The 21,282-nt window shown below is 41.3% G+C and overlaps 3 protein-coding genes across 7 annotated transcripts in view; 1 reads left to right on the forward strand and 2 right to left on the reverse strand.

The window, feature by feature from the left end:
* LOC108753511 (histone acetyltransferase KAT6B) overlaps positions 1–16,985 on the forward strand; it is a 23,815-nt gene extending 6,830 nt beyond the window's left edge. For 3 of the 4 annotated variants that reach the window (XM_018495116.1, XM_018495117.1, XM_018495118.1), the window contains exons 2-6: positions 1,753–2,517; positions 6,702–7,168; positions 7,331–8,820; positions 10,797–11,176; positions 11,253–16,985. In XM_018495116.1, coding sequence (XP_018350618.1) covers positions 1,990–2,517; positions 6,702–7,168; positions 7,331–8,820; positions 10,797–11,176; positions 11,253–15,704 — 7,317 coding nt within the window. In that variant the 5' untranslated portion in view covers positions 1,753–1,989 and the 3' untranslated portion in view covers positions 15,705–16,985. The remainder of the gene's footprint in view (positions 1–1,752; positions 2,518–6,701; positions 7,169–7,330; positions 8,821–10,796; positions 11,177–11,252) is intronic. The other variant, XM_018495119.1, reaches the window with a different exon arrangement.
* Positions 16,986–17,009: 24 nt separating this feature from the next.
* Positions 17,010–19,096, reverse strand: LOC108753515 (non-histone chromosomal protein 6 homolog). Of its 2 annotated transcripts, none has more exons than XM_018495138.1 (3): positions 18,742–19,095; positions 18,023–18,337; positions 17,010–17,719 (listed from the first exon to the last, which is right to left on the reverse strand). In XM_018495138.1, the coding sequence occupies exons 1-3, from the start codon at positions 18,798–18,800 to the stop codon at positions 17,692–17,694; spliced, it is 402 nt and encodes a 133-aa protein (XP_018350640.1). In that variant the 5' UTR covers positions 18,801–19,095; the 3' UTR covers positions 17,010–17,691. The 2 variants fall into 2 exon arrangements, with proteins under 2 accessions (XP_018350640.1, XP_018350639.1); XM_018495137.1 differs by having other exon boundaries at positions 17,602–17,766; positions 18,742–19,096.
* Positions 19,097–19,200: 104 nt separating this feature from the next.
* The window catches only part of LOC108753472 (group XIIA secretory phospholipase A2), a 3,225-nt gene continuing 1,143 nt past the window's right edge, over positions 19,201–21,282 (reverse strand). The window contains exons 2-3 of the mRNA XM_018495060.1: positions 20,553–20,620; positions 19,201–19,646 (exon numbers count right to left, since the gene is read on the reverse strand). Coding sequence (XP_018350562.1) covers positions 19,323–19,646; positions 20,553–20,620 — 392 coding nt within the window. The 3' untranslated portion in view covers positions 19,201–19,322. The remainder of the gene's footprint in view (positions 19,647–20,552; positions 20,621–21,282) is intronic.

Consider the following 21,282-nt stretch of genomic DNA (forward strand, 5'->3'; position numbering starts at 1 on the left):
ATACAATCAAATAAACTCAAACTAAAATAATAATGTCACAATTAAATTGATCATTGATTTAAAACATTGTAAAGAATGTATGAAAAAATTTGCAACAGTTGCGAAGCTGCTTTTCCTACTGAACACAGCCATGTAAGTTTAAAGGGACACGAAAAAATAAAAACATGGGATGTTAAAAGTAATAAACAAGAAAAAATAAAGACGATTAAAATGATAAATGAACTGATTATTTATTATTGGCAGTGTATTATTATTATTATTACTATTACTATTATTCATTGATTTGAAGAAAATGACGATCGATGACTTCGATATTCAAGAAGAGATTCTTTAAAGCGATCAAATCTGTACGTGTGAAAAAGCTCAGGTCTGAGATATCGTATGCTACACCCTTGGAGCTTCAGAGCTTCTTGGCGGGAGGGTTATCTCAGGTGGATTAATCGATATATTTACTCTATTCTTATTGTTGTGTCATGATCCTGTAGATCACCGACGCCGTGCGTTTCAGCGTATTCACGCGACCGACTTTAATAAACTACGCGCGCCTGTGAGCTGTTTGCGCGTTGCGCAATACCCGCTGTCGGGGCATGGCGATTTTAAATATTTGCTCCGAACCGCTCGTGTGTGCGTTGCCACGTGTGTGCACGCATGCACGCACGTTGTGAGTTTCGCGCGCGCAGGAGAAAGTTCATCGCTCAGGGGGAAACCGGACAGTCGTTTACGACCGGAGTCGAAAATCGCATGACCCGATCGTAGTATCGAACGCGGTGTTGTATAACGCCGCGTTAGTGGCGAAACAAAGACGCGCTGAATAAATCCCGAAGCCGGTATAATTCTGGCAAGTTCCGCGAGCACGCGAGGATGAATCTTCACGCGCGCTCCGCGATAATGGAGCGCGAGTCTAATTGAACAAGCGCATAATGTTCTTGTTAACACGTTGACTACCACGTGTTTTTCAAAGCGCTAGTAAAAAAAAAGAACAGCTGCTACTTAATTGGAAAATTTGTATTCGTTTTAACACATTTTACAAATTGTGTTTCAAATTTTTGTGTTAATTTAACACAAAGCTCATATTGCAGATAATAAGATGCAGAATTGTATCTAAAACAAAACTTGTTAATGCTAGAAATAAATTATCAATATAAAGGACGTAATTATTGAAAAGTCAAACAAATTTTCAGAATTTTATGTTTTACACAAAAGATATAATATTAATTTGAAAAAAAAAAAAAAAAGAAATAATCAATAACATTTTTGATATTTCTAATGTTAATGTAATTAGTTTTATTATTATATATGGCGTAGAATTTGAATGACATACAATATTTTAATTGATCAACATTGACTCAACAAGTGGATCTTTGCCTATTCTGAAGATGAGTCTTTATATCCGCAATAATAATTGTTTTGCATAATTGAATCCTCAACTTGGAGGTCCAAGAAGTCGCTTTACGTAGATTATCGGTCAAAAATAAAATTTACTGAAATTACACTGCACATATAGCTTAATTATAATCCTGCGTCTTATCCCTCTGGATAAGTATCTTTTACGGTAAACGGTGGCGAGTAATTCGATCGACTTCTTGCACGATGCATATACCAGTCATCCGATGGCTTTCGACGAGTTAGAGGACGTCAGATACATCTTATGATGCGGCATATCGGAAAAATTGTTTAATGCCGGCGGCCGAAACTCGGCAGACTCCCACGCAGCAACTTCTGCAGCGCCATTCAACCGTGCTCTTGTTTCAGGATCAGCGCAATAGCTTGCGGTGAGAACGTGAGGAAGTCGTGAAGGGCTTAGCATCCAAGCTGAGAAACCGAAGAGTTGCACCAGAATGTAAACGTCTGCCATTAACCACGACGTCGCCTATCGGCAGAAGGGGGAGGAGGAAGAGGGGAGAAGGAAGCACTGGCCGTGACTTCGACTTCGTCGACGACGTCGTCGCCGTCGCCGTCCGCGCCGTTCGCGCCGCCGACGGAGACGCGATGGACGAGCCCGAGACGCCCGAGACTTGGTCAACCTGGTTTCTAGATGCGATCCGAAAGATACGTAGCCAGAAACAGCGACCGAGCGTTGAGCGAATATGTCACGCTATACGCCAGCATCATTATTATCACGAGGAGGATATCGCCGAGCACTTGGAAATCGCCGTCAAGCGCGGCGATGTGCTCAAAATCTTCAACAAGGGTCAATCCTCGTATAAGGATCCAGGCATTGTTCAATCTAAAAAGCTTACGGTTACCAGATCAGCAGATCTCAGCAAGGTCTTGAGCAAGGCTGTACGCGAACTCGGCGAACGCGACGGTTCGAGCTTGAGGAGTCTCGAGAGATACATTAGGCAGAGTCACGCCGTCGAGGAGAGTGCCGAGGGTGATCTTAGAATCTCCCTCAAACTTTCCGCCAAGCGAGCAGTTGAACGGGGACTAGTGATTCAAGATGGCAAGCTCTTTCGGCAATCGGATAGGCCACATGGCAAAAGATGCAGCGATGGCGGGGAACCGTCCGCGCCCAAGGTGAGTCACTTCGACCAGCTTATAAGTCGTGCATTCGATAATGAGTCATTCTGTGGAAAACACGACTTGTGACGACGCCACAATTACCGACGGAGATGTCGGCTGAATTGCAGCTTTATAGCTCTCTATGCTCTTCTCTGACGGTACGGTCTATTAGACGATGAAAAATTTAGTTTTATCATAACATTGGATAACGCTAGTTTTAGCATGAATGACTCTTCTCTGTCTAATCCAGCAATACATAAGATCTGTTTGCGTTGCTTGCACTTTTTGCACTCAGCATCTTTGCTTTCTCTCTCTTTAACATTCGAATATATATTTATCTCATTTTAACTATAAGAATTTTGGGAAATTTTAAGCGACGCGAACAGATAGAATGAAGCAGCCAAATGCGCGCCTGCGGTAGAATGAGAGGTAGTACTTCCTGTTTTATCTCTCTTGCTAGCATCTCATTGGTAATTAAATTCCCGCGGGAGACAAATTTATCAATGAGATGCAAGAGAAACAAACAGGTCTTCTATGTAGTACTTTTACAGCAGGCTGCGCGTTTGACTATTGCAATGCTTAGTCTATTATATATCCATAGTATTCTAATATCCATAGTCTAATCAGACTGAAACTATTCACAATCTAGCTATTAATAATTTATTTTAGAATTGTATAACAGAACTATTAGTCCTAGGACTCTTGGAGTTAAGGTTAAAGTTAGGTAAAAGAGTTACTTTCGATTGAATTTACTTGACATTAGCGATACCAGCTAGAAGGAAATAATGACTTTTATTAATTTAGGTTCTTAGCTTCGTATAATTATGATTTTATTTTTGATATCATATCGCAGCAACAGTTTTGATGAACATTTTTTACGATTTTATAGCTCGAACATAAGCCGAATACCCTCAAATACTCGAGTAGATTTAGCTTCCTCGATGTCGCATTGTGATCGCAACCGAGCGGCATTATCGCAATGAGATAATCAGAACGTAATACAGAATAATTCATCATCAAATAAATCGCTGCAAACACGGACGCAAGCATTTATCAAATTCTCTGGTGATTTTTATAAGATTTTTGCGTTTCGCACTTCAGTTTTTAAATCTCTAAGACCCGGTTGTACCACCAATATGTGATTAATCTCGGCTTAACTCAGCGTTTATCTTTTTCTTATTCTTAGGATTAGAAAAAGACAAAGTAAATTGACCTGAGATTAAAGTTAATCTAAGTCTAGTACGCTTTATAAACCAGTGACAAATTGTTTACGCGATCAACACAAAATTCCTCGAATAATCGTAGTAAACTAATTAAGATCAGATTGCCGTGGTTGAGACGCGTACATGGATGACATTGGCGTACTCGTCGAATCTAATCGTGAATCTCTTCCCACCGCGTCGCTCGCGTTACGCGCCGCTCGGTTCGCGCGCAAACGAGAACGTTCGAAGCCGGAAAAGTATTGCGCCGGGTCACGCCGTAGTGCCCATGCCGTTCCGGCGATGTTGGGAATGTCGGTTGGCGATCGCTGGAGTGGGACGGCAGCGCGGCGAGGGGGGAGGATAGCTGGTGAAACGGGCGGGAAGGGGAGGCGGAAAGGTCGAGATCGCGCCGGGACGGGACGATGGGACTATCTCGGACGACTTCCGGCGGACTCGTTTTGTATAACGTTTCTCTTTTATTGATCCTCCGCCGCGGAATCGCGCTCCCTTTCTTTCTCCCACCGCGTTTCGAGCGCGAAAAATCGCGACGCGCCGACGCGGGTCCCACCAATATGCGTCCCCATCGTCCCCATCGTGCATCAGGTGGGTGGGTTACCCCTGGCGCGCGGGGGTCAAACCGTGGGACGCCGTACGTCGCACGGCGGTTCATTTCCCGCGCTTTTTTTTTTTTTCCCCCCGCTGCCTCGTCGTTACACCGCAAATCGCCGGCCGCTGAGACGATCGATCGCTGGCCGCGCGCTGTTTTGCGAGAACGACCATTTTGAAAATTACACTGCAGCGGGCGAGACCCGCCGCCCGGGTCGATCGCGACGCTCGTCAGCGACGTCAGCCCTCGTCAGCCCGTACGGAAAAAAATAAACCCGTCGAGTCCGAGTCCGGATTAAAGCCTCTATTCTGTAATGTCTATTTTGTAACTGTTAACGATGATTAATGCTACCGTTGTTATATTGTTGTTGTGTAGCTTTTTTTATCATGCACAACACCTATACAACGACAATGTAACGTTATGTCATTATGAGTTATAGAATAGGGACTTAAATACCTCATAGAAAGTCATTGATCCTTAGTGATCCAATGAAATGGAATTTTGTTTACTTAGGCTTACCCAGCTCCATCAATGTAAGATTAACTTCAACCTTGATTCAATTCTGTCTATTTCTAATTATAAAAATCATGCCCGTTTCTATCAATGTAGTTTAATTTTAATTCGGTGTAGTTTAATTCTAACGCAACTATCTCTTTATATTTTTCTAGTTCTGAGAATTAGAAGAAGATAAGGAATAAATTGAATTGAGATTAAAGTTAACGTACCTTTACATCGATAGAATGTAGCATTAGATAAACATAAACAGTAAGTTAAATCGAGATTAAAATTAATCTTACATCGAGAGAAACTGGGTCTTAGACTCTACGATTTCTCATATTATAAATTATCGAGGAAATATTCTGAAATGTATTTACCATCAAGCAACCTCTTGATAGTACCGAGATTAAAATTAAATTAAATTCGTAGAAATGTGTATATCAAGACTTTCATGACGGATGTCTACCTGATAAATAGCGGGATGAAAAATAATTTTGAAGTGAACAGTTTCTATTGTGGGAGTCACAGAATTTTGCATAATACATAAGAAAATGAATCAATCAAAGTTCTTCATTTCCTTCCTTTTCATGAAATAAAAGATTCTGTGCTCCGGTCTTATTGTCCACATTTAAAGACACGTGATTTTAGGTAAAACTGTTGGTCCTTGTTTCACTGTTAAACTAATTTGAATGTCCATCGGGTCGGTGTTTGTAGCACACGATAAAATAATACTGCTCTGAATCGCGATGACCTGGAGTACGTTTCGCGCGGCTTCAACGCGGAATGAAATTAACGGACGACGTTGGCGCGTGAAGCATTTGCGGATGCACGCGTAAAAGCGCCGATACAACGAGTCGTCCAATCGCGCAACAGGTCGCAGCGGCTGGTGCGAGAAACGGAGGCTGTGTTTGCCCGCATACACTTTCTCTCTAATTTCGTTCCGTCTTCTTGACTAAAGAAAACAACAGCCCGGCACGTGCATTTGCATTAGATTACTATCTCTCCTTTAACGAGCGAACGTTTAAAAAAAATATTACTCTACGAAACCTTTTTCAAAGAGAGTATTTGTTCAGAGGGATGGAAAAGTTTCTTTATCTTTTGATGAATCAAAATTCACAATACATTAACAAGTTAAATATTTCTTTAAATTTTTGGAGGCTAAAAGACATTTTAATATTGATTCTTTTAATATTGATTTTAATATTGGTTTATGTCTTATACATATTACGACTTTTAATTTAATTGTATTAAATTTATATGTTTAATTATACATATATAATATGAGTAACTCCAATTTGGTTGGAAGCTTAGAAATCATTTCTAAATGTAGGACTAAAACGTAAGATTAAAACGCGAGAATGTTACAGAATACTTCCTTGAATGTAAAACAAAAAATATTTGTGTGTGAACGAGCGTTTCTTTCAAAATTATCGCTACCATTGCTGCATGGTTGGCGCAACACGCTCTTAATAAGATGCACCCCTCCAGAACATAAGAGTACCGTCGTGTCTAGCCAGTATTTCTGCATTACTGCCACCTAAATGAATAATTATGTTCCGCGCCGGGACTCACTCGTCTTTTGTATATGTGATACGCAATGATAGATAGTATCGAGCCGCCGATATGTGAAGGCTGATATGCAGCTGGCGTGTGAAGGCTACGGAAGTTTCACTGTTTAAATTTATATTTTATAGGATTTTCCTCTTTCAAAGATAACAAAAAAAATTCTCAATAACATAATATCAATTTTATAAGTGTGTATATGCACAAAGCTGAAAATAACATAAATTCTATAAATTCTAATATTGTACGCTACGTTATGTTATAATTACTTAGATACTTTTATTTGGATATTTTTACTTTATCGATTAACTTCTATTCGTTTCCCATAGTTGCCGGCTCCTTTGCCGATATGCAGAGAGTGCCTCGGCGCCACAATGGCTGGTAACAACAATAATAGCAAGCGGAACACCAACGAAAAGCTAAGCAGATGCTGTGTTTGTGGCGCGGCTCTACATAATTCTTGTGCGCCACCGGAGCTTTCGATACTCGTCGATCGAGGTATAACTTGGTCCTGCGACGGTTGTTCGCCAACCTGTGCCGGCTGCGAGCTAGAACGGGAGTCGCAAAATTATCTCGTCAAATGCGCCGATTGCGTCAAATGTTACCATCCCACTTGCATCGAGCCTGCTCTCGATAAGAAAGTCAAGGCACCCTGGAAATGTCGGCATTGTCAAACAGCACACACGCCGGTCAGCAAGGAAGATGGTAAACGAGGCAAGGCGCAAGATGCGAATACGATCGACGATACGCCAACTAGTGCGAGGAAAAGGCTCAGCAAGTTACGCGAGAATCGAAAGTGTGTATAGTTTACGTATATTTGATTAACAAATGCTTTCTTTTACTCACATTTTCTCGTGACAAGTAATATTTTCGAGTTTGAGATAAAAAATACAATTGTATTATAATATGACTTTATATGACAGGAGTAATATACATGTTGTTGGTTACTTCTTTACAGATCGATGGTATCCAGAAAAAGTTTGACGAACGCAACTCCAGGCAAGAAAGGCAATGCAGTAGTGGCTCAGGTTGACAGCAGCTCGGACGGTAATGCGGGTGTTGTCTCCCCTCGTCAACCACCTATGATTTCCTCTCCTTTACCACAACCCCCCACCCCACTCGCAGGCCAGGGTAGGCTGCTCGAGGAAAAGAACGACAGGATTTCCAAGGAGAAACAAAAATTCTTTAGATTGAGCGCATTTAATGCTGAGCACAATAAATTGAAGCGGGTGGGGGGCGGTGATAAATCTAGACCCACGCGGAATGTTAATATTAGGTCAACTCGGGGCGGTGCCGCGAACCCGAAGAAAATCGGAACGTCGCGTGTATCTAGCAGCAGTAGCAGCAGCAGCAGCAGTAGCGAGGCTGATAATAGCAGTGAGAGTTCAGAGGGCAGTAACAGTAGCGATGAAGATGACGATGAGGACGATGAGGAGGGTAATAGCTCGAGCGAGAGCAGCGACTCCTCCTCCTCATTGGACGACGTCCAAGATAGGAGAATTAATTCTCCTAAGGCGAAGGCGCCATTCGCTTGTGACCTCGATGAGGGCAAGCCATGGGGCTTTGCCGCCGCCGCAGCGAAGTTAAACGTAGATTCACCTTTCTTCAGTAATATTACCAAAACTTTTGGCATGTCTTTACCTAAACTCAATGTGGGCAATACACCGACCTTTGGCTTACACATACAACAGCCAGCCACTATCAGTCCATCAGATAGTAAAAAGAAAGACAAATCCGAACGCAACGCCATCGGCGTTGCAAGCACGGATAACAAGGTCAAGCCTGGAAGCGGCCAATTGAGAGGTCTCTTTGACGGCTTGAGTCACTTTTTTTCAGCATCCGCAAATAGCAGGGCAAGATCGGCTGGTGCATCGGCACCGAATTATGCTCCAGACCGAAGAAAAAGGCCTAATGTAGAAGATACTGCTAAAACGAGCAAAATTCCGAAAGGAACACAGAAAAACAAACTGGACGATTCGACTGGCACGAGTAAACTCAAGGATCGCAAAAAGACTGAAGTTACTTTTGAGATATCGAGATTACCAAAGCCTGGTATCTTTGTACCTTCCGACGAGAGTGTGTTAAGTTTGTTTAACGAGAAATTACCGAGAATGACGCCCTCAGGTCTGGTAAAAACTGCAGTGAATAGTAAAAAACACGAACACGAGAAGAGAAAACTGATGCGAGACGCACCGTCACTTGTAAAATGCGCCGCGGATTCATTATCGCCATCATCGAAACATGAGCAGCAACAGTCACGAAAGAAACAAATAGCTTCGGATACGAACATACGCCACCCTGTACCCGCCGTTGGGAAATTCTCAGGCCTCGGTTTTGATCCTATCAAGTCAAATCCCAATCCAAAATCCAATCCACGAACCTGTACTAGCGCCACCACCACCAACACCACCACGACACCCCGCGCGACACCCTGCTCCATCAGGAAGGGTAAGAGTCTACCCCACCCGTTCACAAGTTCCTAACCTCGATGCACCCTAAAAAAAGTCGCAATGAAGACTTCCTTCTAATCTAATCCTAGCTCACGATCACGTGGATGTGTTGGCGGTGTGGTGTTATGATGAGTGTGGTGTTAACGACCGTGCGTTTGATGACCGTAACTTTTTTTCAAGATAACGTGATTGTTCCGATGTGCAGTAAGGATATAAAAATTATCTAGCTTAGAGAACATATTCAATTAAAAAAATATTTTATATATATAAAAAATTTAATTTCAACTTAATGATTGATCTTAAAAAGCAAATCGCGAACAATCAGGTTTCTTGACAGGATGTTGATCTGCTATATAGTGTAAAATCAATGATAATGTGTAGATATATTTATTGCAGGAAATGTACAGAAATACAATAATTAGGAGATATATACATCTGTTAGAAAAATTTATAAAGAATTCATTTTCATTTGTTTTACACTATGGATACTGTGGTTATTGCATGTTATTAATCATATTATTACTTGGCTCTGGCATTTTTTTCCTTTGTCCATGCTATATTTGGAAATGGCTATCAAATCAAGAAATACTAAAACAATTTTGAAGAATACGTCCTTTTTATAGAGACCTTTATCCTATATTTATTATTTTAAATTTAGTCTCATCTTATCATTTTTCAGGATACTTGTACAGGATATATAACTGTAGTCGTATCTGCAAACGTATCACATCATGTACATATAACATTCGCACTTTTACAGAGAAACTTCAATTTCTCATTGTAACATTTTGATTTTATTCTTTATTTTGACTAATTGGACCGATTTATATTATAGCTTACACGATTTCTGACATCAATCGCGACATCAAAACAAGTTCTCTTGTTGTATTTCGGCAAGTTAATTTACAGAGACGTTACGAAATTTTGTTTTTCCAAAAAATACATACACGTGATCAGCTTGCACATTTTATATAAAATGAAACTCATTTTACGTACTGTGCAATGCTTAATCAAACGCTACGTGATCGATTTGTTGTCTTTTCTTCCCCTCCTTGTACAAAAAACCGAGGTATAATTTCCAGGCACTGAAGAAAAATACGGCACTGGGTGGCTTATTTTACTCAGCCGCTCTCTTGTACCATTCACATTGGAGCCTACCTGCTGCTGCTGACACTTAGCAGGCACTGTTATATACCACCGCCCCTTACCTGTTCACGAAAAAAGACAAGAAAGTTCCTGCCGTCGAAGAGCCAACTTTGATACTCTGCCAACACATCCCACTAATCTAACCCACAGCTTTGCTTTGGATACTACTCACATTATTAACGGCAAATGAATTATTCGCATTCTTTTGTCATATTACATTAGATCGCTATTGTCACCATGCTATGCCGTTCGATTAATTTTGCTTTCTTTTTATGTTTGACCCCAACTGATTTTTCCAACAGGACGTGACTAATACCTCGTTATTTTGAATATCTAGTTTACTCAAATCATTAATGTTTAAGTCGCGGCTAATAAACATTAGCAAAGTTGTCTTCACTCTTTGTATATTTAGAAAAAGTCATTGTTACAATATCAACGTAATTTTATTTTTTATCTTGTAACGTGCAGCATCAGTGCGCACTTCATCTCAACATATTTAAAAAATAATATTTTCAAACTGTACACATATATGATGTATTTAACTATCGTGTCTTATTCATAACATTTCTCCTTTACGAATTCGTTCGTTAACTTTCTTTTACATTGACACATCATTTTTCCTATTTTTTCTCATACAATAAACTATTACAGTTGTAAGTAGCAGTATCACGTAAAGTAGTTATTAATGATTAAATATTGACTGATTTTTTATAAAATTGATTATAACAAAAAAAAAAGAAAATATTGTTCAAGAAAGATAATATTAAAATGCACAGGTCATTGAACGAATTCAATTAACATTCGTAATTATTTTTCTTCGTTTTACAGAAGAACCAGTTGTACCCCAAAATTTACCTCCAGGAGTCACACAGAAAGATGTGGATCTCATCAAAGAGGCTCGTGAGAGGGCTCGGCTGACGGTTAGCAACGACGAGAATGAACAATCATTATGCGTTAACACGCCGAGTGCATCCAGTAACGCACCACGAAATCCTGCCGCTATAGTATTCGGTCGGTACGAAGTGGAGACATGGTATTCGAGTCCGTTCCCTCAAGAATATGCGCGATTACCGAAATTGTTCTTTTGCGAATTTTGTCTTAAATACACGAAAAGCCGGGCTGTGCTAGACAGGCACATGGACAAGTGTCAGTGGAGGCATCCACCCGCCACCGAAATTTATAGGTGCGATGGATTATCCGTGTTTGAGGTACGTATTATAATAGATATTTTACAGCTTTTCTCATTTGATTAACGAAACTAAAGGGAATATTTTTATATTTCAGATCGATGGTAACGTAAACAAAATATATTGTCAAAATCTGTGTTTATTGGCGAAGTTATTTTTGGATCACAAGACTCTCTACTATGACGTCGAACCATTTCTCTTTTATGCTATGACCAAAAACGATAAACACGGCTGTCATTTGATAGGTTATTTTAGCAAGGAGAAACACTGTCCAGCTCAAAGGTACAACGTATCCTGCATTATGACTCTGCCGCAGTATCAACGACAAGGTTTTGGCAGGTTTCTCATAGAATTCAGTTACTTGTTATCCAAGGTCGAGGGCCTCCCGGGAACACCGGAGAAACCGCTTTCGGACCTTGGTCGAGTGTCGTATTATTCCTTCTGGAAAAGCGTAGTGCTCGAATACCTGGACACACATCGGAACGATACTGAGATCAAGCTGGGCGATATCACGAAGGAAACCGGCGTATCAGCGCATGATATCTCCACAGCAATGCAATTGCTTGGATTTATAAGATCCGTTCATTTGCCAGGAGATGTAAACACTAGTAAAGTGGCTGTGGTAGTCGATTGGAGCAAGGTAGATGCTCACATGGCAAAAATAAGAAAGAGTTTGCGCATCAAACTGGACGCCGACTGTCTCAGATGGATACCTTTAGTCACGCAGATCCCTAATCCGTATCAGAATCAGGAGGAGAACGGTGACACTGGTTCGGAAATGTCTCCTGCAGTTGAGCCTAAACCTATGCCAGCTGTTGTTGAGAAGATACAAAGAGTGAAGATAAAGAAGAAATCTCGGGCTAGAAGAACAAGCCAAAGGAAATCAACACCTTTGAAATCGACACCTTTGAAATCGACACCTTTGAAATCAACATCTTCGAAATCGACACCTTTGAAATCAACATCTGTGAAACCGAAGGCTTCGCAAAAAACTGCAGCATCTCACAAGGACGTATTCAAAGAAGAGAAGGATGTTAAAAAGGATGTTAAAGATACGAAGGAGGTTAAGAAAGAGTTGAGAGAACCAAAAGAATCCGTAAGGGAAAGCCGTAACGTCGAGAGCACAGAGAATCGGAAAGATTCTCGCGCGGAAACAGACGCTAAGAGTGCAACGTCTACACCAAGAAACACGCGCGTCCTTGGATCGGCAAGAAATGTAACTTCGACGACACCGTCGAAATCGATGCCAGTAATGACGATGTCGAGGAGAAGGATTAGACCACCTAAGACGCTTACGTCCGAATCAATCATCACACCTTTAAGAAAACGAAAACATTCCGAGAAGATTGAGGCTGAGGAAGAGAAAATAGAAGTCAGTAGTAGGAAAAGGACGCGAGAATCTCTAAGAGAAAAAGAAAAGGAAAAGGAAAAAGAGCGAGAAAGTGAACGAGAGCGCGAGAAAGAAAAGAATAAAGTAAGAGAGAGGGATAATAAAGCAAAAGAAAGAGAATCTCTGAAAGAAACTTTGGTGGACACTAGAAAAACGCCTCCTAAATTAGATTCTGTGTCGAGTCCACCTAAACTGGCAAAGAAACAATGCAAAGTGGATGATATTTTGTTGAAAGTTACCAGCAGACAAACTAAGTTGCAGGCAAAGGAAAAGAAAGCTCTGGAGGATGCGACGCAGTGTAATGGTAAAGAAGAAGTACGGGATATTAAGAACTCTTCATTATCTAGGCGGAGTAGAAGTAAAACGATGGAAGCTCTAAAGATGCCGCAACTCACGCCTGAATCTCCCAGCACGAAGAATAGAGCCGAAAGTCCTGTGATACCGCCACCTTCATTGTCTCCACCGCCTGAATCGATGAAGAGCTCTCCCGTTCGAGATAAACAGCCGTCTGTGCCAGAGTCACCGTCCACGAAGCACTCCGGTAACAGCGATAATAAGAGCGAGGAGAGCGCGGAGGACAATGGTTTGCCCATTCCCACGGAAACGGAAGTAGTATCCGCGAGTTCCGGCGAATATGAGGGCGGTGATGAGGATGAAGGAGAAGAGGAAGAGATAACCGCACCAACGCCTAAACCAGTGATGCAATTGGCCTCGCCCAGCACGGAGAACCCCGTGAAAGAATCGTGTGAGGAAGAGAAAGCGGATAACAAGATTCAGGAGAAAGACAACGACGAAAGTTCGTTACAGAAAGTGGAAGCAGCGGATCTATCACCAACGGTCGGCGACGATCAGACTGAAACTTTAAACGAATGTGATAAGGACTCCGAGATTGATAAGCGCCCAGTTTGCAGTCCGGAGGCATCGAAATCAGTACCTGAACCAGTTGTTTCACCAAAAGAGGAGGAAATCGAAAAATCGGAGAGCAGCATTATGCTGAAGAAGGATGACGATGATAGCAATAGCCCTCTTAAAGAGGAACTCGTTAGCGAAACGCCGAAGGATGTCAAGATTGATCTGTCGCGACCGAAAATGGAACCTTTACCCGTAGAGAAGAAAGACACATGCACTATCATCAACGCGATGGTGACATCGGAAGCCGAGCCTCTCACGCCGCAGGAGAAACCATTGCCCACAGTAGAACATCAGGATACAACCTTGCAATTACAAACTCAAACGGAGGAACTGAAACAGCATTCACCTGAGAGCGGTAAAACCACGCCACATCTTGAGAATCCGGGTTCAGTGAAGAGAACACCACCGTCGCAACCAGATTTGCCATCTATGGGAGTCTACACACCGGACTCGACGACTAATTCTGTGCACTCATTGCATTACAGCCAGTGCGATCTGGATGTGAGTCAATTGGGCCTGGAATCGCCCACTTCCATAGCCAGTGATCTTGCATCGCAAAATAGCGTGGAGAGACCTCCCAGTGCTTTACCGTCTATTCCGCCGCCTGCAAACGTACCGATCTCAGTCGCCATGCAGATTACAACGCCTGTTACGTCATCGGTGTCAGTGAATATGCCGCAGCAAGTGCAATACGCCGATTGCTCGATGCCGCAGCATACACCGCCGACCCATCATCCGAGCATCCATCCGATGCATCAACCACATACCCCGCAATCCCTCCAGCAACCACGTACTCCGCAGAGCATCCCGACTCAGAGCCCACAGCCACTTCCGCAGAGTCATACGCCGCAACCGATGCCACAATCGCACACGCCGCAAAGTATACCTACGCAGAGTCCGCAACCATTGCCACCAAGTCATACGCCTCAGCCGTTGCCCCAATCACATACGCCACAACCAATGCAGCTATCGTTGGCACAGCAAGCGCAGAGTCAAAGTATGGCGCACAGTCAATCTCAGTCTGCGCAGTCGCAACAGCAACAACAATCTACGCATCAGCAACAGCAACAGCCACAGCCTCAACAACAACAAACTCAATCTCATCAGTCACACAGCAAGCGCGCCAGCGGTTCACAGACCACACATAGATCCAGGTCGACACAACAGAGTAGTAGGTCACATCGAGTCACCCCACCGGCTCATACCACCCAGACTTCTCAGCACAGCGCTGCGACGTCGCAGACCAGTCACAGCAATGTGTCCGTGGCACACACGGCGCACATTGCGATGCCACCGCAATATCAGCAATCGCCGTCGTCGATGAGCGTACCACCGGCAGTACATCCGCATTCGCACACTCCGCACGCCGCGCATTCGCACAACATGGCAGTGATTTCGCAAGGCAATTACATGGCAGTAGCGGGTTCGCAGGGTTTCCCACAGAATACCTACGCTGTGATCCAACATCGCAGCGGCCGTTCCGGTGCGCCGACACCTTGCACCACCGCCACGAATTTCTACATACAAACAAACCCCCCGATGCCACCACATTCGCATACCCCGGCGCCGACTCCACTTTCCACTTCCGGTGGTAGTCATCAGACCACAAATTCGTGCAGTCTGGCGAAATTGCAACAGCTGACTAACGGTCTGGAGATGATACCGCCCACACCGCCACCGGCGATGAACCTCACGCCGCCGCCACCAATCCCACATACTATGACACCACCGCAGACATCGCGGCAGCTACCAACGCCACCTCAAGTTGGACCCTTGGGTTACGCAAAAAATTATTGTTACAATGTCAACACTGTGCCTCCCGGCACGCCCGGACCGCCTAGCCGATCCACCTCGCGTTCGTCCGCGAACAATATGCCATCACTCACGCAGCCGTATCCAAGCGAGAGTCTCTACCGACAGACCCTTGATCCGAGCGGTACCTGCCCACAGATGCAAAGTGCGGCGAGCCGCGTCAGCCCGAATGTTGCCCTCAACACGAATCTCATGGCAGCTGCCCAGTATAGTTACCGGGTAGCGCAACCAGCGACCGGTTATATGAATCAAGCAGCGCAGCTTGGCGGCTTTATGAACCAGGCGAGCCAGCTACCAGTCGGCGTGGTGAACGTACCAGCACCGTATCCGCAGGACCCGCATCAACAGAATCCGGCGGCTGTTTACACTACCTATCACGGTTACATCAATGGTGGTCTCATGCAACCCCTCAACAGTTCCATGAGGCCGCGCTAGCCACCGCGATTATTGCCTACTCCAATCGGCTCAATCTCTCTCGACGTTCGAACGGACGAACGAACTTCTTCGCGCGACAAGTTAATGCTCTCTTCGATACGATCATCGACAGCGATCCATCTTCGATCTTCTACTATGTGATTGACGCCGCAGGCTGTACTTCCCCGATCACTCGCTGCCTTCACCAGCTCTATCCGCGAACCAGACTTGTTCGAGTCTTCTCGTCACACTGATTCATTCGCGACAATCCTCTTTTCCGATCCAGGTTTCTCGACGGAGCCTCCGAAGATGATGGTGCTGCAATCGTTGCGATTGGCGAATACAAAGGGCATACATTGATAGCCGTAATGGACAGTGCAGGTCGCAAGATAACTCTGTGACACGCTTATAAGCAGAATCTACGTTCGGTAATCCGTTCGTCAAGCATACAATCTTATTTTAGTTCTTTATCGTGATTCAGCAGACTAGATTCGCGAATGACCGGTGTACCTAGTACAATCAAAATCGTTGCGCGAATGTATATACTTATTTACTGTTTTAACTGCACATTCAATTTCAGAAAAACAGGAGAAGAGAGAAGGGAGGATAATTAATATTGATATAACCCTTTTGTCTCTTTATTCACGCCCGTTGGCAGTGGGACGTTTCTCCTCTCCGTGCTCGAGGAAGTGCTCGTATTAAACTGATTCTTAACTTGTCGACAAAGATTGCACACAAGGTACAATTTAATCATAGTTATCGATGATTCTTCGAAGACACGAGTTCGCATACTTGTGCATTTTAAATAAAAAAAAAAAGAAAGGGAGATCAGACGTTATCTTGGACGGATTAATTTCGGTCAGCCAAGGTATTGCTCTTTCATTTCTAATTTGAAAGAAAGAAAAGTGGGGAGGGGGGGATAAAAGAAAAAAAAATGCGGTTACCTATTTTAGTAGGGCATTCCTTCGCGAACCGCAGCAGTGTTACGTTTTATGTATTTATATATATATATATTATAAATATATATAAATATATTTGCGAATAATATTCTGTTTGATATTATCAATTGTTAAACATTGTTATTTAAGTTGGCACACTTGTACTTTACTGTATCATAAAGAAGAAAAGATAACTGCGTAATGCTATGATAATCCTCATTGTATTATTACGGAAGTCGTTTAATTGCCGACATCGTCTCACCAGTGTAAAATCGTCAATCTCGATCGTCAGCGCCATCGTTTATATAATTTTTATCAATTGTTATCATTATTATTATCATTAATTATCATTACTATTGTGGGAGATGATGAAATATATACAAAACAGACTCACACAACACACACAACACACAACTTATAAAAAAACATATTCATACGTTATATTTTAATTGTCACATGTACGATGTCACACGCCTTCGTTCGGTATTCATTACTCTCTGTATGTTTTTATTATCTAATATCGCGAGAGGGTAGCTCTAGTTTCGGAAAAAATAACGGAGCGCGCAATCAGGCTCTTCCACGAAGCGTCGCAAGACTCGTGCCGAAATTATTTTTTGTATCGAAATCGCGAGAGAAAGCATACGTCGATTTCCCTTCGCGAAGTGAAGGAAAGAGGAAGGAGGTAGCGTGAAACACGTTACCCTGAAGATATTGCCCCGAATCGCGTAATTTCCCTCCCTCGTTGTGGGCGACGCTTCGCGGAACGGTCGTGACGACAAAAAAAATAATATATTTATGGTACGAAACGTTACGAGTTTAATTTTTTCAGACGAGAGAAGCGAAAAAAAACGAAAGAAAAACGGCAGATCGCCTAGCTTAGAGTAATTGAATGATAAGATAATTAATAATGTATAAAAATACATCAATATTTATTGTACATAGATCTAAAAAAGACTACTAACAAATAAAAAAGAAATCAAAAATACGTAATTGGGTCTTTGATTGTTTCCAGGTGCCACGTATGACGACATATTGCGTGTAAGATTACCTCCTTGCGCGAAATAGATCCTCTACAAGCTTTGTCCTGGACACTTCATCCTGGACATAGGAATGCGATCACATCTCTAGCTTGCATTTGAAGGATTCTGAGTAAAAGTGAAATAAGTCCATAATTTATGTGGTTTCTTGGGAGATATATAATGTTCTCTTAGATTTTACAAATTACATTTCTCTACTTTCTTATTAGATACATTGTTTGGATATATAATAATATTTTCTTAAACCTTATAATTTTATGGACTTAGTCCACGTTTATCTTAAACGGTTCACTTGCTTAGAGTTGATGCTAATTTATGCGTCATTACTCTTATTCATTACTCTTATTTCTTTTTCATGGATTACCTGCACGATCGTTTTCTCTTCCGTTTCCTCTCCTGACGTCGTTTCCTCTCCTGACGTCGTTTCTTCTCCTCGTTGGCAAGATCCACATATTTCTTTCTCTGTTCGGGAGTCATCCGGGACCACAATTTGCCCGCAGCTCGCGCTATCACGGTGACATGCTCATTCGGTTTTTTGCTGCGAAGTCGCAGAAAGAAAATGAGGAAAGGATTTGTCGGTCGAGAACCGACTTTGTACGTGTCCTTTTGGCCCTGTGAACTTTGGCTGGCGGCTTTATCGCATCCGTTCGCGGGTTGTCTACCTTTTCCGGTATCTGCGCTACGTGAAAGGCGAAACTGCAAAGTATGCTTTTGCGTGTCCCATTGATCTCGTAATAAGATAAATTCCACCTACTACATTCTATATTACAACATCAAAAGCAAACAATTCTTGCGCTTTTATATCCATACAAGTAATTATTAGTTGTAAGAAATAACTTTTTTTTTATAAAAACTAAATATAAATAAAAAAGAAAGGAATTTAAAGTCAGCAAAAAGTTTTTCCTATAGCTATAGATTGCAGAAAAATGATGTGCATATTTTTCTTCACTTTTGACGCTTTTTCAAAAATTTTAAATGAATATAAATGAGTGACTTAAACAAGCCTGTTCCAAGAACGAATCAAAAATAAAAAATGCTAAGTTATACGAGACCAATTCCATCATAAAGTAGAAATTATCTTACTCGCCCTCCTTTCGGTCTTTATGAGTCTTGAGAGGTTGCGCGCAGTTAGCGTTTCCCATTTCGGCTTCACCTTACGGAAGTGCTAGCGAATGTCTCAACAATTAGTGTTACTTGATAATTTATTATTTATTATTATTCACGCTGGTCCCGGCACGGTGATTTTGTCACGGCACGGGGACAATTGTCACATTGACATTTATATTAGAAAGACCGTCCATTGTTTTTTCAAAAGACAAACACGATTTTAGTGTTACTTGAATTGATACAAAAGGGAAATCATTCTTAATCCATTCAATTAGTTTAATATCGCATATATCTTATTCTCTATCTTCACTTTAACAAAATTCTAATTAGTAACAATTATTTTATAGTTATAACAGGAAACTAGCTCTCTTATATTTTTTGTAAAATTCGACATGTTTAATCTAAGGCTTACAAATTATGCTATGAAGAAAACGGGATTACAAAAATTCTGGCTTTTGTTAATAAATCCAAAATTTACAAATTTCTATTCTATTTAATACACTTTGTTGTATAAATATATCTTATTATTACTTTTATATTATATTATATGTGCAACGTTATAATTCTCCTCCGGCCTGCGCCGCTTTCTTCGATTTTTTATTTTTGCTCCACTTGTCAGGACAGTAACAAGCCTGTTTCTGGGCATCAAGGAAGCTCTTGCAACCCAACGCAATCGTTCCCGTGAAAAGAGCTTTGGCCGCGGCTTTACACGTGTTGACGATACTGATGGCGGTGGTTTGGTACGTGTCACAATATTTGTAGAGGCATCTTTTGAATTCGAGATCGCACTTCTCCTTATCCGTATTGCAAGTGTCGTAGCAAATATCATGAGCGTCGCAGCACTTTGTCATTTCAGCGAGTGGAAGGTATTCCTGGTTCACCTACAAATGTTTGTAATAATTTGAAATGCTTATACCCAAACAGAGCAACAGCCTAGTCAACACCAACTAACAGTAACATAAAATCCTAAATGAAGTAAGATTTGAATGCAATCTTCAAATTTCAAGTGTGATTTTTTTTCTGTTTGATACACATTCTTCATTACGCTCCATACAATTAGAGACGGTTTACCAAACTTGAATCTTGAAAATTGGATTTAAATTTTCTTTCGTTCAGAATTGTATCTCATTCTATATAATTTCACATTTAATAATATAGGGTGAGGCATCTAAAACAGGCCATCTGAATAATTTATTTTTAACAAGAAGGAAAAGTGCCAAACAAAAGTTGCACGATTTCAAGGGGAACGTATTTATATAAATGTAATATAATACATGTTTTATGCAATAATTATATTATCGTTGAGCGTGAAATTATAATTGCTGTTATATTACTATTTTGTGTTTACTAGAGGCCACGGTAATATCAAAATGACGTTAAAATGATTGATCAAAAAATAAATTTTAATAATTACTTTGATGTTTTGTATCTTGATTTTTTGTTTCTCTGCTTATTTCTTTGGTATGATTAATATAATTAAGAACATTGCAAGCCAACAGATACTGCAAAATGTATAGACTTCGAGTAACGTCGCAAAATTAAATTACAAACTCAACTAGATTAAATCACAAGCTCAACCACATTAAATTACAAGCGCTAACTACGTTGTAAATTTAATTGCCGACTTAGATTAGATGTAAATTATCGAGAAATTTATATATTAAACTATAAATACATGACGATGCACACTTATTCATGCAATTAATTGATAAAATGCAATAAAAATTTTATACATATAAAAACATTGCATATCGCTTATCTATCCTCTCTCGGGGAAACACACCAACCTGGATACCAAGGGACCCGCATCCATTACTTTGCGGTTTGTGATTCCAGTTTGCCTTCGGCATGGATCCTGAAAACGATTTGAATAATGCGCCATTGTTCAATCGCAACCGCTCGTCCAATCACAACACACCATGTCAGTCGTCGCGTTTCACATTTATGATTTGTGCATTCACGAGAAACAAAAAATTCTTTATTCATCGCAATTTTTTTCTCTCATAATCTCTACGATCGATACGGAAAGCGTAACAAAATGGCAAAAAGGATAATAATTTTTAGTAGCAAAATTATAGACGCAAAAATTAATGGGGCGACCTCAACTAATCTCTGATTATAACTTAATCATTGATTAACAAATTAATCAGCGATTAATTATCAAATAATATCTATATATTATTTTTTAATAGAATTTATGTTTTATTGCGCGACACACACACACACGCACGCACACGCACGCACACACATACCAAAGAACTGAAAAGGATACGGGCAATTGGAATCGAACGCAGATGTCGCGTAAATAATATGTATATGAAGTGATATATTATTATAAAAATAATATATCTAATAAAGAAGTTCACACTTCATAGATGTATTATTTGCGCGACGTCTTCTGCGTTTGACTCCTACTGCTCGTATCCTTTCCAGTTCTTTGATTTCTAAGAAGTATGGTTAGTTTGATTTGTAATATATATGTGTGTGTGTGTGTGTGTGTGTGTGTGTGTGTGTGTG

The sequence above is a fragment of the Trachymyrmex septentrionalis genome, unplaced genomic scaffold, assembly GCF_001594115.1.
Source record: "Trachymyrmex septentrionalis isolate Tsep2-gDNA-1 unplaced genomic scaffold, Tsep1.0 scaffold7, whole genome shotgun sequence".
Lineage (NCBI taxonomy): Eukaryota > Metazoa > Arthropoda > Insecta > Hymenoptera > Formicidae > Trachymyrmex > Trachymyrmex septentrionalis.

Excerpts from the sequence above, each read along its gene's own strand:
- LOC108753515 (XM_018495137.1), bottom strand. The coding sequence starts at position 18,800 with ATGGGAAACGCTAACTGCGCGCAACCTCTCAAGACTCATAAAGACCGA. Across the intron at positions 18,338-18,741 it reads AAAGACCGAAAGGAGGGCGA|CGCAGATACCGGAAAAGGTA; the intron begins GTAAGATAATTT and ends CCTTTCACGTAG. Across the intron at positions 17,767-18,022 it reads AAGAGAAAACGATCGTGCAG|AATCCTTCAAATGCAAGCTA; the intron begins GTAATCCATGAA and ends ACTTTTACTCAG.